Genomic DNA, 18,564 nt, shown 5'->3' with positions numbered 1-18,564 from the left:
CCGGTAAGGAAAAGACAATCGAAACACCCCACACCCCGACCAGCAGCCATATATTTCTTGTTCCACACAGCCTGGCCCACTTCTGGGGGTGAACCACCTGAACGTAGCGCTGGATACTTATCAACAAGATGTTCAAAGAGCTAGAATATCTGCACAAACTGCCAAAGAAGACAATGAACTTACAGAGACTGTTGCCCAAATCCCAACTGCAGAGTATTGCATAGACAAAAAACGGCACCCAAAAGAGCAGGCATAACAAGTCGGATATGGCCAGGCTTAGGAAGAGCTTCATACTCATATTGGATCTGCGCAGATCTCGACAGATCACAACAATCACACCAATGTTACCAGGGAGGCCCAGGAGACAGCAGACAGAAAGGACTACTCCGATGATCTGGTGCCAGGTGGTGAAGTTAGTGGAGGCTGGGATTCCAGAGGTGCAGTTGAAGGTGGAGGAGTTACAGGTGGAGGAGTTGAAGCTGTCACTCATTGTAAGATTGAAGAGGTGAGGAGGGAGGATGAGTTGAATGAAGAGGACTTGAAGGAGTTGGTGTTCAGGGTGTAAGAGATGAACGGCTGGATGGTGTTCGCAGGTGAGAGGCTGGTGTGATCCGTGGGACTGTCTAACTGAGTCACTGAGGAAGGGGAAACTTGCTTGACCAAAAGGGAAATGGGTAGGGCTACCTCACCATATTAGAATGGCACATAAAATAGAGTACATGGATGCATATGAAACTTAAACCGTGCTAAACTATATCATATTCAAGCCCATACACCAGAGATATGTAAATGTGTTTATTGGATATGCCACTTTTGACAGCTGTTCAAGAATAGAAAAATTCAAGCAAATCAACATACAGTATACTCATATATTTTAATGATATTTGCTATAATAACCAAATCGAATATTTTCATTCCAATGTTTGAACAGAATACCATTATTATACTTTCCATTTGTCTTAGTAAACAAACAATCTTTAGAGCAACCATAATACAAAAGATTTCAATTGATGATTGCATAGACTATTTACAATGTTAAACAAGTTAATGTGTAATATGGTGTATAAATGGAATACAATAGGCTGTTCTGTATTTGTTTGTGTTCAAAATTCATATCCCCCTTGATATATTCAACAGACCACAAAGAGTTTTCGGTGTGTGTTGCAACAAAGTGTGTACAGTAGGAGGCCACAGTTAGCCAACACAGGGAATGGAAACCATACACTCAACTGGAAACAATAGCTCACTTATTTTAGAGGTAGGTAGAGGGACATCACTCTGTAACACCAAACCAAACCTACACAATAGCATCACAATGATAGGTTTGCAACAGTAGTTCCTTTTTTACAGTTACTCTCTGCCGCAACACACGTGTTTGAACAAATCAAAAGCATGATCTGGATTTGAAAAATAATTACAAACTAAATTAGTTCCTGGAATTTTACAAATACATCCACAATTTTCAAACACAGTACTGAATACCCCTTTCATTTAAAAAGAGAAAGAAACAAATACAATCAGTTAAATACAGTCTAGAATCATGCATCAGTGGGTTAATTGTCATTGTACATTCTTACACAGCTATAGATGACCTATTTGGCATCTGACCAGTGTTGGAAGTTGATAAAAAGGACACAAATTCAATGTAAAAACACACTGTTTACAACTGCCTAAGTCTTGTTGTCTGGAAAGCACCTCTTTGAAAATGGCATTTCTGCCAGCTAAGCTTTATGCGTGCTTGTTAAACAAATAAGGAAACAGGAAAAAAAACATGACTTTGAGGGGATCTAGAGGGGTAAAGCGCTTGGTTCTGCTGGCTTCTTTATTCTAAGTGACTATTTTTTAAGACTAAACATGCAAACAAGACCCAGGGTTCTCTGCTCCATAACAGAACAGTCTGCAGATACACTCAGAGAGAGGCAAACTTTTTCAACCAGGCATTAAGGAGAGAAAAAAACATATCTACAGTATAATGGTCCTTTTGAGTCACTGGGCATCATCGCCCTCTTACTCTCTCAGACAGCATGGATGAATGCATGTGGGAAGACTTCCCCCCCCAATTTTATTTGTTGGATTGCAGTTGAACCCTGACTCGTCTGGGACCACTAATTTGAACACCAGCACCATTTCACACCTTATTTAGAACCAAACGGAGCCACTCCTGTGGAGGAATTGTGGCCCTGTGCACAGAGTACAGCAAGTAACTGATTCAAAATTGTCCAAGATGTTTTCTGGTATATGCACACATGCCTCATTACGATAGGCTGAAAAGGGATATAGAGGGCGGGGTTGGGCTGGGAGACAGGTAATGGTCAACAGAGAAGGAAGCTAGCCTCACAGGCTCCCGGAGCTGGTAGTTTTGGTTGGAATGAATTTCTCAGTGTGTGTGTGCTTGTGTATCCCATGTTTTCTTCAGTGCCAATGAGACCCTTGTTCACTACGGCCCCAGGAAACCATTACAGCACAAACAAAAACAAAGACAACAACAACAAAAATAATTCCATTCACATTTCAATGGAACAGCATTCCTCTGGAGACTCACCCTGGCTGGGCAGTCTTCCCATGTCCAATCAGGACCTTAAGGGGGGGCAGAAAACAAACAACACATTATTAGGCTGGCTCTTTTGAAATGGAGAGAGAGAGAGAGAGAGAAAGAAGAAGAGAGAGGGAGAGAGAGAGAGAGAGAGAGAGAGAGATTGAGTGGGAGTACCTTTCCCTGGATCAAAGGCTCAGACGTAAACTGTCTTTGTGAAATGACAAAACTGTCATTCTGAGTATTTCTGTCATTCCAAAGCCAAGTACAACTCCACGCCTCCATGTTAGCTGGTTCATAGATTTTGTCCATACTTTCTCATACTCTCAAAATGATTTTGAGTGATAGCCACCTCATGACATGTAATTGCTTAGATAAAGAACACCCTCTTTCTCCAACTGAGAAGAAGTCCCCTCATAGAAAGATTAAGATATTGAATGAATTAGGTGTCATCGTATTGTACATTTCCTGATAGATCCATTGAAAGTGCTAATACCCCTTGCTGTTTTGAGAGGAAATGTAAAGGCTCCTATAATCATCAATTAATTTTAATGACTTTGGAATGAACATAATTTACACAATAAGGTGCTTAAACTAAAAGCCATTAGTTAGGTCTATTAAGCTATTCATTAGAATGAGAGCCTGCATCTTGAATATAAGGGGTACCGGCTACTTACTGAGATATCTTGCAGTTGGTTGTTGTAACGAAGCGTCCCGTGTAGTGGATGTTACACCTGACCACGTTGTTGGTGAAGTCGGACTCCAGCACAAGGTACTTGGGGTTGACCTGGAGCTGTGAGGCAGAGAGGTGGACACATGCTCACGTCCATGACACCTACAGTTCCATTTGGTATCGGGGCAAACCAGAGACTAATACTCATGCAAGTGGAACTAGGTCCAGAGATCAGAATACTGCAATAAGATATGCTATTGACTGAGTGAATTATGTTTATTGGAGATTTATATTGAATTTCAAGTTATGAGAGTAGGCATTCCATGCAATCGCTGAGCTTCCACACATGGAGGAGGCTAGTGAATCACAGGGACCAAACAGTCTAAAAAAACAAAAACGGCGATTCTATAGCTGTAGAGAACTTTCCATATCTTGTAAAACTTTCTGATCAATTTGTTCCCAGTAGTAACCCTGTCCCACCTTCTCCTATGGAATGTTTGAAGACTTGCCAGGTACACATCAGAAGCTCTCTCTGACGTGCTTCTCACCTTTAGTATGTAGTTCCCTGGTTGAATGTCTGTGATATCGATCCACTGGCAATCAATGTCAGCGTTGTATGTATCATAGCAGCCTGGACTCAGACCCTGCAGGGAACACAAGGGAGAAGCTTTCAAGTGGAAGACCAACACACACTCACGGTCCTTACTCAGCACACGGTGCACATCCTATCCCCCTCATGCCTACAGGGTACAGACTCTGAGGCTCTGAGCCGGGTGATAGAACTGATAAACAAGTGTAACCTTGCGGTTAAAAGTTGAAATCTCAAATGATACATTTATGATAGACAGTGCAAGACTATATAGCACCACGGGAGGCTGGTGGAGGTAGAACACACACGTGTGTGATACAATTTGTCATTCCATTTCATGCATTACAATGAGCCTGTCCTCCAATTTCTACCTCCACCAGCCTCCTCTGCCATCTACATTAGCCTACCTGACATGTCTGTGGACAGTGGATGGTGCCATGATAAAACCAGTTCCTTTCCTTGGTCGCTTTATGGCTACAGTATGTTCTAATATTCACACTAACACACCATACAGTAGAATGAAGGAATGTATTGCCCATGCATTCTAAGTGGTATGCTAGGTGTGGACATAGAAACACAAACCCATGTCAGTAACCTTGCCTTACAGTACAATGGCAGTTGTCGCCCCCCTGTCTCTGTGTGTGGATGCGCGGTGGGTACCTGAGTGTGAGATGTACAGGCGTAGCGTTTCAGGTGGCCAAAGTCACAGGTGGTGTCCTCCAGACAGAAGCTGGCCTTGTGTCCCTCAGCCACCTTGCGCCCCGTGCTCACTTCGAGAAGGTCATAGTGGCTGAACTCGTCCATGCTGTGGTAGTGTCTGTGGTGGAGGAGCCGTAGTGGAGAGAGAGGGGCAGAGGGTTAGGGTTGTCAGTAGTAGGCCTAGAGGAGAGGGAATACTGTGGTTGCATCCCGATAGTCTGCCCTCTATTCCACACATCCTCTCTCCACGCTTCCTTTGAAAAAAAAAACAACCTTGGATCTTCTCTTCCAATGTGTTTCAAGAAGGAAGAGAGAGGAGAGAGGATGCAAGGAATAGAGGAGAGACTTTTGGGACGCACCCTGTTAGTCAGGTTTTTAAGTCAGTTAGTTAGTTAGTTAGTATTGCGAGAAAACTTCTGGCTTTGTAAGGGTAACAACAAACAAACAACCAAATGCCTTGATGGCACACAAGACACAATTAGGAACAATAACTGTACTAATTACATATGGTGCTAATACCAAACAAATATAACTGTTTACATCCACAGAGCAGTATGATCCTATTTAAAGAAAATCCATCTCTTTATATAAGACATACCTTGTTTATTTGTTCACCCTATTGGCCTCACCTGTCAACACTTAAACTTGCACCGACAGTGCAGCTTGGCCTAGCATATCATAAAACGCCAAAGGAGAGTAGATTCTAATTAATAGCAACAATAATGCACTGATGAAGCAAGACATTAACACTCTAATGATGTATGAGGGCCTGTTAATTACTCCATATCAGTCTGCAAAGTTGTAATCACTGCACACTGTGTACGTGTGTGTGTGTGTGTGTGTGTATGTGTGTGTGTGTGTGTGTGTGTTTACACAGCTTTAACAACTCTGGCAATACCCATGAGAACCAATCATCTCTTCAGAATTTAATTGAGTTACTCTTGTTGTCTCCTTACACTGGTCCATCTGAAATCATTTAGTGTAATAACTGCCATCTAAGCTTGGAGCAAGGCCAGGTCTTAGAGAGTGACCTGGGAAGGAAGGCTATTTACTCTTTATGAGCATGCTGTACAATACCTTTCTATTCTATAGATTTGGGTATACACCAGGGGAAGCTAGCGGAGGTAGAAATCGGAGGACACGTGTTTGATACCATTCCTTATTCCATTCCGTGCATACAATGAGCGTGTCCTCCGATTTCTACCTCCACCAGCCTCCCCTGGTAAACACACAGATTCAAATCAGGGAAAAATGGAAGAAAGTTGTGTGAATGCATGCAACCTGGGAAGAAAGGCTCCAAACAGAGGAGCCTTTTGTCAAAAGGAGGACATTTGTCAAAAGGAGCCCAGTCACATCCAGAAACGACATACTACTGTGTAATATGTTTATAACCCCTGACTACAATGTATTTCATGCCAATAAAGCAAATTGAATTTCGTTGTTCATTTGATAAAGCTTGAGAAACAGTCTATTCAGTGAAACACAAGGATTCCCCCACCTCAATCCCCTGCCATTTGAAATAAATGGCTCCACGGTAAATTCAAAACATATTGCATTTGGATCCCCCGACACAGTAATAGCCTCGTATTTCAGCCAAGATACATTTCCCATAACAGACGTCACATGAGCGGTGAACACAGGGCCTTATGGGTGATAAACTGAAGTGCATTGTCGACCTATTCATCTTACAGGCAGTTTAATGCACCTAATCCCAATTATTGAAATGAATCACACACTGTGTTTTCACTGAGAAGTCGCCCGTGCCATCCAGTCACTAAGTAGTTTAGCAGTGTTTGTTTTGGTGAATGTACTGCAGGTGAGGTAAGTGTTGGAGCTGGTTCAGTTGGAGGTACTCAGACTGCATAAATAATGGCTATATATGCTCCTTACCTCATGGTCTGTGTTTTAACATACAACTTTTACTGGCATAGTCATTAAAGATTGAAGGGAGACTTGGAGGGAAAAAGGCAGGTACTTTCCACAAATGGAGCAAGTCACAATGGAAGGCTCTCATTCTTTCCATAGTAGAGCGAGACAGTAAAAGAGATTCTGTCAGGTGAGTAGCAGTGCGTTGCCTCAGGCTAAAAGATATCCCCTTGTGATTCTCCATAGGGAATGTGTACTGACTACAGAGGGAATCTGGCAACACAGAGGTAATCCAAAAGGGCACAGTGGATACCGTAAGAGGACAACTCTCTCCAAAAACATGTGGATGTGTGTATATGTGGCAGTGTATGTGTGTGTCTTTGTGTGTGTATGCAGCAGTGTGTGTATGTGTGTGTGTGTGTGTGTGTTTATGGTTTGGGGGTCGAAGACAGTGTTCAGTGCACTGTCTGGGGGTTTGAAATATGGCCATTATTTTTGTTCCCACGGCAGATGTTTATTCAAATGGAGGCTTGAGATGATTATCTTTCTGTGTGTGAGAGTGAGATTGGAAGACACTGTGAGCTGTCTGGAAGGGCCCCTGGAATCCAGGACACCCCCCCCCCCACACACACACACACACACACCCCTCTCCCCACCCCATGCCTATCTCAGCTAGATAGAATGCAGAGTTGGAAGGACACAGAGAGAAGCTGTAATAAGAATGCCTCGCAATCCCAATATACAAAGCATTCCAACCCTGCCTTATACCCATGAGTCATTTTCCACTTGTGTTGCAACACAGACAAGACATCCAGGATTTCACATCCCCCGTTTGGGGATGTTGCAACCAAGAAGGCCAGGTTAGGGGGGAAATATTTCGCGGGGCTCTGACGTTTGCATTCCATCCAGTGTAACCGGGCTACAGGAAACGTATCACATAGCACCTGCACAAACAGTAGCCATTCCCTTTGACCTCCAAGGTCAGAGGTCACTGTATGCATCTGCTAGAAAGACATAAAAAAAAAAAGTCTACTGCATGTACGTCATCTGCAATACAAACAACTGTAAGATGGCTGTGTTGTTTGGGTGGAGAAACGTTGAGATGTTCCCAACTTTTGACGAAAATCTGACTCTTGTGATGAGATGAAATGAGGTGTGTGCCTCTGTCTCTATATAAATAAATGACTATTTAAAAGACTGTTTTCAATAAAATATGATACGACAGAGGGGTTTTTTCCATTACATAAGACAAAATACCAGTCAGATTCGTCTGGTACAGCATACACACAAGGCTGATGTGAGGAGGACACAACTCCATCTACACAGTGTTTGCCCAATGACTTCATTGAGGGGCGAAATGTAGGACAGTAAAGTTTATTGTGAGGATCTGGGCCAGGGTTGTTATTTCTTTCCAGAAAGAGCCTGTGCTTTGTAACTGTGTTCTGTTCCAGTGACCCACATCCATGCCAATGCCATCATACCCGGCCCCTGATCCCAGGGCAGTGACTGACAGGAAAATGGATGGACCAGTCGTTCTCCTCACACCGGCGAGCTGTACAGTATCGTGCCATTGCCTCGGCTAACTCCCCTTGGGAACCAAATAAATGTACAGTGATGTCATCCTGCGACGCTGCCAATCTCTTAATGACCAGTCAACATTCCACAGAGCTGAGGACGCTTGAGTTACAGCCTGAGACTTAAACCCATGAACTCAGACATGCTATGACCAACACATCAGCATGCAATATCTTAGAAGATAGCTCGGCACACATGCAGTATAGCACCGAAACACATGCTATCATGATATCATTGAAGAGAGCAAACAGGCATGAGCTGACCAACTGACTTGTTATCTGGCTAGCTAAACCTGTAGATTACAGATGGGGCTCATCAGCTAGCTTTCAGTCCAGTCGAAAGGAAGCTTTGTCAAATGTAACCTTTTATAGGTACAGTATAGCAGGGACGTTTAATGGTTGGCATAGACAGACAGACAGACAGACAGACAGACAGACAGGGACACAGTACTCACTGATGGCAGCTGTGCCACTCCCAGGTATGACGGGGTCTGTTAGGCATGAAGTCGGCCGTGCCCTGGTTCTTAACCCTCTGTGGGAAGCGCAGCAGAACTCTGACATCATAGTCAGTGGTCTCAGAGGTGTAGGCAGAGCTGTGGGAGGAACAGACACGACACACACACACACACACACACACACACACAATACCGGTGAGGAAAATAAGTCCAGATGGCTACAAAGAATGTTGATTTTTTCCCAGTACCTCAGGCTCACAATGTGTGCTACAAGAGCTTGCGGGAAGGAACATGTCAAATAAATAATTCATACGGTCCAACCGATTACGGTGATTATTCTGCATGTACACTCATAGCATTGCAGCAAGACAAGTTAATCAGTGGACAGGTGCACTAGACTTTACAGAGAGGACCAACAAGGAGGCTTATTTTAGATGAACGAAAGGAACAGTCGGCACCGCAAAGTAGCACTATAAATCGCTTCTATTCATCTTACTCATGTTGTTGATGCTATGGAGAGTAGAGCAAATTAGACCAGGCCATCTGTCTATGATTACGGTATGAACACAGACAGGATATGAGAGGGCTTTTTGAAGAATAGCTGTGTTTGTGATAAGAGGGCAAACAGGAGAGCCAGTGGGACAGCGCACTGCAATCATTTAGATGCTCTAGTCTGCAAACGTGGCCCATGGCACATTAGCTGTCAAACCCCTGGCAGCGCAGGCAGAGGCTCACACAACGGCTGCAGACAAAAACAACCCACACACACACACCCACCCACACCCACCCACCCACCCACCCACCCACCCACCCACCCACACACACACACACACACACACACACACACACACACACACACACACCCATCCACACCGTCATTCACCGCCCGCATAGATAAATGAATCCCGCTGACGACCCCTTCTCCCCAAGGTGACCAGATTCCAGGTAATTTATGTTCCACTGTGAATTGGCTCCTAAAACTCTAAATACTGCAGCTGAGAAGAGAGAGAGAGAGAAACCAAGGTGTCTAAAGCAGATTTGTGAAAGGTTATCAGCTAAGGTACAGCTACATGCTAATCTTCTTCTTCCTTGCAGTCGCAGTAGGGAATTTGGAAGTCGAGCTGGAAAGGGACTGACTGAATGATGATAATGTGCAATGTATGAACTGGCTTTCCAAAAAGTAGTGATTATCAGAAAATGCCTCATGTACTGTAATCAAAAAGGAGAGGCTTTGTAGAACATGTACAATAATCTCACATAAAGCAAAAACAAACAGTTCCAACGAAGCATTTAACACTGGGCTCTCACCTGGCCAAACACTTCTCCTCAGCAGCGCAGCGGAGGGAATACATATGGGCCCTCTGGATGTATGTGGAGGCCTGGACATAGTTGGGATCAGGAACCAGGTCAGGCAAACCTATAACAACACACACACACACAAACACATACCCACAAAATCATTTTATAACAATGTATTCAACAGTGTAAGTACCTTGATGCCAATGTCAGCTTTTGCAGGTTTGCCTCTACCCCCTGAACAGAACATACTGTTTTTCTGCTCTCCACCAGAGAGGTCATTACTCATACAAAACAGTACAGCTCTTGGCCTATTTACCATCAATATTTCATAAACCCATGTTACTGGGAGAGTTCTCGTACAGTTACAGTGGGTTGCAGTGTATTGTAGCAGTAGTAGTTTTGAGATATTGACGCATCAGGAGTGGGATTTATTTGTGCTGTGTTCTGAGTCTCATTAATTACATTGCATTCCAGATTATCATCTCAGCGAACTGGGGGTCACATATTTCTAATGTATGATTAGCACTACCTAGATTCGTAATAAGGGAAGGATTATGGTGGTTACTGTAGGTTTAGATATATAAAAAAAATAACAACTACAAGCCAAGAAACTTACAACAGAGCATGCTTTCACTAAATCCTTTTGACCTGAAATGAAACTTTGTCGGTACACAGAAAGGGAGATAATTATGTTAAAACTCTAGGGTCTGCTAATATGACGTGATCTTTCATGACACTAATCTTAACGTGAACCTGTCATTCCAGGTTAACCTTTGGCGCACAAAATACATTCTGACTTTTCATATCTGCAGGGGATAACGCTAAAACGTAAAGAAAAAAGAAAAGAAAAAACAGCATAATCAGATGCAGGGCATATGAATTCTATTTTGCTTTGCAGTCAGTTCATACTCATATTTGAATATTTTTGTTTCTCTTGGCAGTCAAATACTGAAAGATCGTTCAGCTTTACTGTATGTTATGGAGACAAGAATGAGCGAGAGAGAGAGAGAGACAGAGAGAGAGAGAGAGAGAAGGGGGGCCAAGGTAAAACAACAATGATCTCACACCCCTGCTGTTTCTAAACTGGGCCAGCGACCAACTCTGTCAGAAAAACAGAAGAATAAATAAAAAAACAAGCCTGAGATGTCAGAGCTAATGTCTGTCCCATTCCCAGTAAAGGGCATGCCAGAAAGGGTCACTGGGATAGCTTATCACCCTGCCTCAACCAGAAAGGCCAGATATGCTCTGAAATGTGAACCAGTTGAAGCAACACAAAGTCAAACCAAGGGTTCAACCTCTAACAGTTAGATTTTTTGAAAAAGGAAGACAAAATCCATCTGCTCACTTCTGGCAGTAGATTTCTCATGTCTAAGCAGTCAAACGACTAAAGCGATAGTGGTATTGCACAACGCTATTCCCACTTTAGCACCGAAAAATACTGTACTTAAAACACATCCGATACAATCCTTCCATAATGATAAAAAGAAGCACTGGTACTACTATATGTCTATGGAAATCAGCGGAGGCTGTTGGAGGCAGAAATCGGAGGACAGGCTCATTGTAATGCATGGAAAGGAATGAGGAATGGTATCAATGTTTGATACCAACATGTTTGATACGATTCCTCATTCCATTCCATTCATTACAATGAGCACGTCCTCCGATTTCTACCTCCACCGGCCTCCCCTGGTGGAAATCTACTGTGGTTCTCTATCTCCGTTGCCTGTTTAGCACTTAGGTGAGCCTTCCCCTGTGTGGCCCGCAGGTTCAAGTGAGGCCTCTCTGCCTTTCCCCTAGCACTGTGTACACATCCTATTTGTCATCTCTCTCTGAGGTAGACTTACAGGCCATGGGGAGCTTCCTAGGGCAGCCCGTGTAAATACTCTGAAGGCTGTGTGAAACCAACTGCAGAGGTTTTTTCCAACTCCCTTCCCTTCCCTTCCCTCCTCATCCTGCAGAAGCTTTGTTCTCCACCACCCCCTCCTAATCTTCGGAAACTGAAAAATTGGGTCTCTCTCAGAGGGATAAAGTGTGTCTGAACCGAGAGCTGATCAGCCCTCGAAAGCATGCTCACAAAGGCCTCACACCATCGCCATGCTCTAAGTGGGGCACTGAGGAGAAAATAAACTGGATCTTGCCAGTCTTTTTCGTTCTGTCTTTCAAGAGAGTATTTAATTCGAGATATGCAGCCACATCCCTTTTATAGTTAGTCTCTGCATGTCTTTCAGTTGCAGTCGGGTATGAATGTGTGTCTTTCGTGAGAGCATTTAATTTGAGATATGCAGCCACATCCGTTTTAGAGTTAGTCTCTGCATATCTTTCAGTGCAGTCGGGTATGAATGTGTGAGATTGGGATTGATGAGTAATCAGAGAGCATGAAATACAACAAGAACATTGAGATTAATCTGACATGGAATAAACACTTGGAGTCACAACACTTGGAGTAGTTCATGTGGAGAACAAGTCCAAGTCTATAGCCACACAGCACTTCCAGAACTCTTTCCATCCTCTTGTTTATGCTGTTCCAATAATGTGATGTTCTTACCCTCTGGCAGTAAAGAAGGTTATTACCAACCTCTATAGATTACTGGAGTAAAACCATTGGTTGTTGACATTGCTTTTTGCATTGATTTGAGTGTCAACGAAGCCTGTCCTCACATTTCCAAGTACAGTACAACAGGTGGAAATTGGAAACCTTTGAAGGACTTCAATAAAGATGTCTGGCTTTTGCTTCTATTCAATTTTGTGCCGCTGGCTGAACTTTCATCGCATTGATTAAATGGCATGTAAGGACACTTAGGGATCTGCACACATGTTGGCGTCTACGACGATGGAGCAAATTGCTTCCTGTTGTGTCTAATAATGACTGAGAGTGTGATGGAGGCTCATGGCACATTAAAGACACTGATGCACAGCCAGGCAGATAAACAGATCGTAGATCTAGGGGGTAGGAGGAAATCTGTCAGGCTCACAACCAATCAATGGATCCCATCACCTCAGGCCATGCACGCTTCCAGCAGCTGGAACACGGGGAAACTCCCCTGTGTTGACGATTGCGTCACCCCCACACGGCTCGCGTTACTCTAAATATGTGAATGTTTTCCACATTGCTAAGTTTGGGTCCAATAAAGTCAGTGTCAACCCCTCCACCCTTTCCTCGAAGGGTGACTTTTATAACAGAGCTGATCAATTACCCCATGGATTCAAAGGAAACGTGTGTTCTGAATTACGAAATGAGTCTGGGCTTTTGGGGGGGGGGGGGGGGGGGGCTCTAAGTGTAGCTCATTGATGCTCCCTCCGCCTTCGGAGCTCTCACACAAATATTTTTTTGATTTCCTGAGGCAATGGACCCCATGTGTTACAGGGACTTTCCACCCCTCCTCCCATCTCCCCCCCCCCCCCCCCCCCCCTCCCTCTCCCTTTCTCTCTCTGGGAGTTGTGGTACAGAATCCCCCACTCTGTTCCCTCTTCTCCCATCCTCCTCACCCAGGCCCTCTAGGCCAGTCATCAGCCCCACCAGGCCCCCTGGCTGAGGTCACCTCCATTACCAGGCCTCCTCCACTCTCAGGCCTACCCAAGAACCAACCTATTTCTAGCAGAATACTACTCCCCACACAACAACAGTGAGTCCTGTGTGTGTGTGCTGAGCACATTGGCAAGGCTCTCTCACCACCTGGTTCCAATAGCCCTGCGAATGGGAAGAGATAAACCTGGAGTACAGTTTGCTTTTGTTTGCAGATTTGGGATTGAAAGACTGAGCCACTAAATTGCAATACTATTCTGGTTGTTTTACAGGATTTCCATGTCCTAGTCCAGTATTGGTTTGGGTCTGAGAGAGCAAGGTGACATGAAAAACCTTTTGAAAACAATGCACCGGTCCAGCTGAAGTCAGAGACAAATAGTTTAGGAGTCAGGTGGTTTATGGTCCCTTAGGCTGTGTGTGTCTGACATTTCTCAGATCCAAACGTCTGCTGCTGCCAGGAAACGCACAGGAATGACAGAGGAACGTCTTTCCCTTTTTTGTTTATTCTCCTTCAACTGAGGGAACGCTTCGATGTCACCCATGAGATCATCTACTTCACATGTGCAGTGACATAAGGGTTGCTGTAAAGAGAACTCCACTGATCGACTGGGAGAGTTGAAACTACACAGGGACACAAAGTACTACAAAGTTTGTCGTGTCATTTCACATCTACATATCCAGTTCTATTGATTTAATACGCATTGGTTACACTTCATATTGATGCCCCTAAACCTATGTAGTAACGCTGTAATTACTGTGAACACAACAACATTGTTTTAATATGTTATTACATAGTAATTAGATGGTATATGGAGTTGAGCGGTCTGTGTTATTACACAAGCGGATTAAGGACCAGTTTTCTCTACAACAACAAACCGCACTAATCAAATCCAACTCTATGACACAATAACTAATGTACATTGTTAATACAATGTTGTTTAACAGAGTAATTACATAGTAAGTACACAGGTTTAGGGGAAACAAAAGTGTTACCAAAACATGTATTAAATTACCACTATTAATACACAAGAGATACTGAACAGACCAAGCCACTGTGTTTTCTGTTAATTTCTTGACTGTATGTGTGTGTGTGTGTGTGTTGTAATGACAACATTAGGGGTACTATACCTCTCTGTTCTGGCCGGTACACACTCCCGACATTGACGCTGGGGTTCTCCACTGCAGTGTTGGGAGAGAGGGGGTTTCTGCCCTGGGGGACGGGTTGGATGAAGGGAGGCTGGGGTCTACCGAACGGGGGAAACTGCTCATACTGGGGGCTGCCCACTGGGGGCTGACCAGCAGCTCCAGTCCTGTCCACAACTGGGGCAGGGTTAGCTACGGGTGCTAAGTTAGCATCAGGTACAACAGCAGGACCAGTCTCTCCATTGTACAAACTGTGTGTGTATCTGCGGTCCAGGCCATCTGCGAAGGGTGGTTGGGCAGGTTGTGCTGGCACAGCGGCGGGGTTGGGCGCATAGCCATAGGGCTGGTAGTACCGGTAGCCATCCTCAGTGTAGTCGATTGGTGCGGAGCGTGGAGCCACAGGCACTAGACCACCACCAGCTCCATAGCCTACTCCAGTGTATCCCCCTCCACCACCTACTCCAGTGTAACCCCCTCCACCACCTCCTCCAGTGTAACCCCCTCCACCACCTACTCCAGTGTAACCCCCTCCAGCACCTCCTCCAGTGTAACCCCCTCCACCGCCTACTCCAGTGTATCCACCACCACCATACCCACCAGCGGCGTAGCCTCCTCCTGGGCTGCTCTGGAAGGGGGGCTCGTAGCCCCTGCCTGTGCCTGGTGCCTCCCCAAAGCTGGGGTCATAGGGCACAGGGTAGGAGGGCTGCTGAGGGAAGGGGTACTGTGGGTAAGATGGGACATTGAAAGATGATGAAGAGAAAGATGACGATGATGAAGAGGAAGAGCCGGTGGAGGGCCTGAAGCGCGTGCTTGTGGAGGATTGGAAGCGGGTGCCACCTGTGCCACCTGTTCCCGCCGCGCCCTGTCTCCAGTTATCAGGCACCTGTCCAAAGCCGAACGGGTGCCTGGTCTGGCCTCGCACTGTCTCCGAAGCTCCTCTCGGGGGGGCTTGCCTGCGCACGTTGCCCCCCTGTGTTCTCCGGGAGGGGGTGCGCGGGCGTGCGTCAGCCACCAGCACCCTGTGACTCCTCTCCTGTTCCTGAGCTCCGGCAGGAACGTACTCAGCTCCGCTGTTGAGCAGGCTGAACACCCGCCCGTTGTTCTCCCACTGGATCATCTGCCTCCAGGGGTTGGCTGCGCTATCCTGCCCCTGCCCCTGGGTCTGGGTCGCGACCTGAGCCCAACCGGAGCCCAGCAGCAAACACAGCCAACACGCCGCAGCGATCGGCAGAATCATGGCCAAACGAAACACACCTCAATTCACCACACAGTAAACACCAATCCACCCACCACCAGTCGTTCAAATGCCACCACCTGTAGCTCTGTCAATACAGCATGGATCCTCTTCTTCGGTGGGTGTGGAGCGTGTTTGTGAGTGTGGAGTTAGAGAGGCAGGATAGGAGGATACGCCAGTGGTTGTGTCCATTCGCAGGTCTTCACTGCTGGGTAGAGATGAGGCTGAGGCTGGGTCTGTGTCCTGGAGCAATCATGCCCAGGAGGGGAGGCAGAGGTGGGGTGGGGGGGGATCGTGGGCTTCAGAGGGCCTGCTGGTGGGTGCTAGTGTCTGTTCGTGCAGTGAGAGAACGCCCCGTGTTCCTGGCTGTCTGGCTGCTGGTCCGTCGGTGGTGGACTGAGCATTGCTCACTGCCTTCTGGAGAGGAGTGCCTGGCTGTACTGCTCGACTGCAGGCTTCTATTTGCTTCTCTGATTGCTTACAATGGGCTGTGAAAAAAAAGCACTCCAAACTTTTTTTTTTTTTTTTTTTTTTTTTTTTTTTAAGGAGCAGTCCCACATGGCCCTAGTGCTAGAGCTGTTTTCTGGACTGCAGCAGCAGCCAGAGCTCTCTCTCTCTCTCTCTGTGAAGGCTTCCAGAGTCAACAGCACCATCTGTAAAGGCACTCAGATTTATATCGCGGCTCACTTCCCGTTGCCCAAATTCTTTTATCATCCTGAACAAGCAATGGTGTGGGGAACATGACCTAGGTTCACCCAGTCAGGTGTCTCGCAAAAATGCCTGTTTTGTTGCTTGCTCTTTTCCCAAAAAATCCTTTAACAATGCCATAATCACGTACAGATGGGAAATAACTCATAACAAAAATAACTGTAGAGAGTAATTGGTAACAGGGGTGTACCCTAGACAACACCACACCATCTATGCATCAACATGTTCCTTTTTGCTTGGCAGAGAGGGGAAGGAGTGTGTGGGACAGCTCGTTCAGGTGCCAGCTTTCAGACAATAGTGGAGGGATGATCTTCCAAGATTAAACTTAGGTAAGATAAATCTGTTCTTCAGCGTAACTCAATACCTTGAGAGGAGAGAAGAGCAACAACTGACATTGACTTCATTGCCTTCTGTAAAGGTGGATTCCTTACCTAGCTGTACAAAACGTTTTCATTTTTTTTACCCCAAACAATCCCCACATTATGTGGTGTGTATTCATGTTTGGATATGTCAAGTGCCCTCCACGCCAAGACCTATTACACAATCAAGCTGAGGTCAATCAAGCAACAGTGTTCATTCACCCCCCTCTCCCCACCACACATCTCCCTTGTGGCCGCTTAAATGCATAATAAACAAAAGACACACACACACACACACACACACACACACACACGCACACACACACACACACGCACACACACGCACACACACACACGCACACACACACACACACACGCACACACACACACACACACACACACACACACACACACACAAACACCCACCCACCCACCCACCCACCCACCCACACACAAAGCTCTCTGAGTAGACATGAGTGAGCACTGCCTGAGTGTGTTCCCTTTGAAGGATATTATAGTGAATGTGATGCTGTTCTCTCGTCTAAAGCCTCATTTACACAAGTGCTCTGAGAGAGAAGCCGATGGTAAACACATTCCAAACATGAGGATGAAAACAATATCTGGTTACTGCTTACCTTGACAGACTGGAGTGAGAGACAATATCACATTTCCCTTGTTATCAAAGTCAGCGGTTCCCCAGGTGTTATCGTTGGCATGGTCCTCCACGGCCAGCGGCCAGAATGTGCCACAGACCAAAGAAAGGACAACATTCCGCCACAGGATTTCTGAATTAACCAGCTGTGGTATGTCCACTTCGGCCCAATCCTTTGAAATAATACCCATTAAAACAAGCCAATGTACGCATGCAGCTTTCATAATGCATTTTTTGCTAAAGTGTGATTGCATCCTGTTTGTGAGTGTGCATGTGTGTGTGTGTGTGATGATTTGGGGATGATGAAATGTGTGAGGAACATTCCGGGGGAGTGGGCTGGCCATGGTTCTTCAGTCGAGGGCATCAGTATGTACTGTATGTGATAGTCTACAGCAGGGCTGCGTCTCTCTTGGCCTAAATCATTCCCAGGTGCCACTTGGCTAGGAGTTCATACAGCATTAGGGGTCCAAGTCTGGAGCAACGAGCGCAAACTTGGAGGGAGAAAAGAGAGGGGGGGAAATGGTTTGAGTATTCAAATTCCACAACAATCTACTACCTCTCACACAACATGTCTATAACATAAACTGTACGTGGTATGGCCTTGGTGTCATTGCATCATTGATGACTATTGTACCATTGTACTATTGTTGTCCAGCTTCGGTTACAACAACACTCTCGGAGACCCTAATGAGGTAGTCGGGAGAAAACAAGGAGGATACACAGCAAAGTAGATTACCTGCTCTAAGGGAGGCTAAGGAGCATAGCGATGCTGTTGTCCTCACTACGGCACAGTTGATCCCTAATAGCTCGCTATGAGCACATCATTATATTCCGCACAGCTATCACAGGTTGTTCAAATGTCAACTACCTTTCAGTCACCGAGGGAACGTATTACAGGTTGGAGGCAATTACCCTCCATTTAGTCCTTGTTAGTTAACAGCGGGGCCACTGCCGGCATTGAGACAAGAGCTCATTTATGGGGAAGTTGAGTGGCAGAAAACGCCTGTTTCCGTGTGCGCTCTTAAAAACTGCTTATTCACTGCTGTTCTACTGTGAGAGATGAAACAACCACCCTGGTCGTTTCATTACCGTTGGTCTTGTTATTAAGACACATGTGTATCGTGTGAGTTGCTGTTGGAGCAAAAAAAAATACAAATAAATTCCTTCTTCTAGCATTGTGACTGTCTATGGCCCCTGGTCTGAGCATTGATTACTTTGTCTTATGATGACTGATGGATAGATGATTCACTTACTTAA

At 45.4% G+C, this 18,564-nt stretch overlaps 1 protein-coding gene across 1 annotated transcript; it reads right to left on the bottom strand.

The window, feature by feature from the left end:
• Positions 1–811: 811 nt before the first annotated feature.
• loxl1 (lysyl oxidase-like 1) lies at positions 812–15,591 on the bottom strand (the record flags this gene model as incomplete). Its single annotated transcript, XM_083691254.1, has 8 exons — positions 812–2,577; positions 3,211–3,326; positions 3,755–3,850; positions 4,456–4,612; positions 8,390–8,527; positions 9,698–9,806; positions 14,340–14,813; positions 14,907–15,591. 8 exons carry the CDS (start codon positions 15,589–15,591, stop codon positions 2,571–2,573), a joined length of 1,782 nt encoding a protein of 593 aa, XP_083547380.1. The 3' UTR covers positions 812–2,570.
• Between the last annotated feature and the right edge of the window lie 2,973 nt (positions 15,592–18,564).

The sequence above is a fragment of the Argentina silus genome (assembly GCF_951799395.1).
Source record: "Argentina silus genome assembly, chromosome: 19".
In the NCBI taxonomy this organism is placed as follows: domain Eukaryota; kingdom Metazoa; phylum Chordata; class Actinopteri; order Argentiniformes; family Argentinidae; genus Argentina; species Argentina silus.
This window is presented reverse-complemented; position numbering and strand designations above follow the sequence as displayed.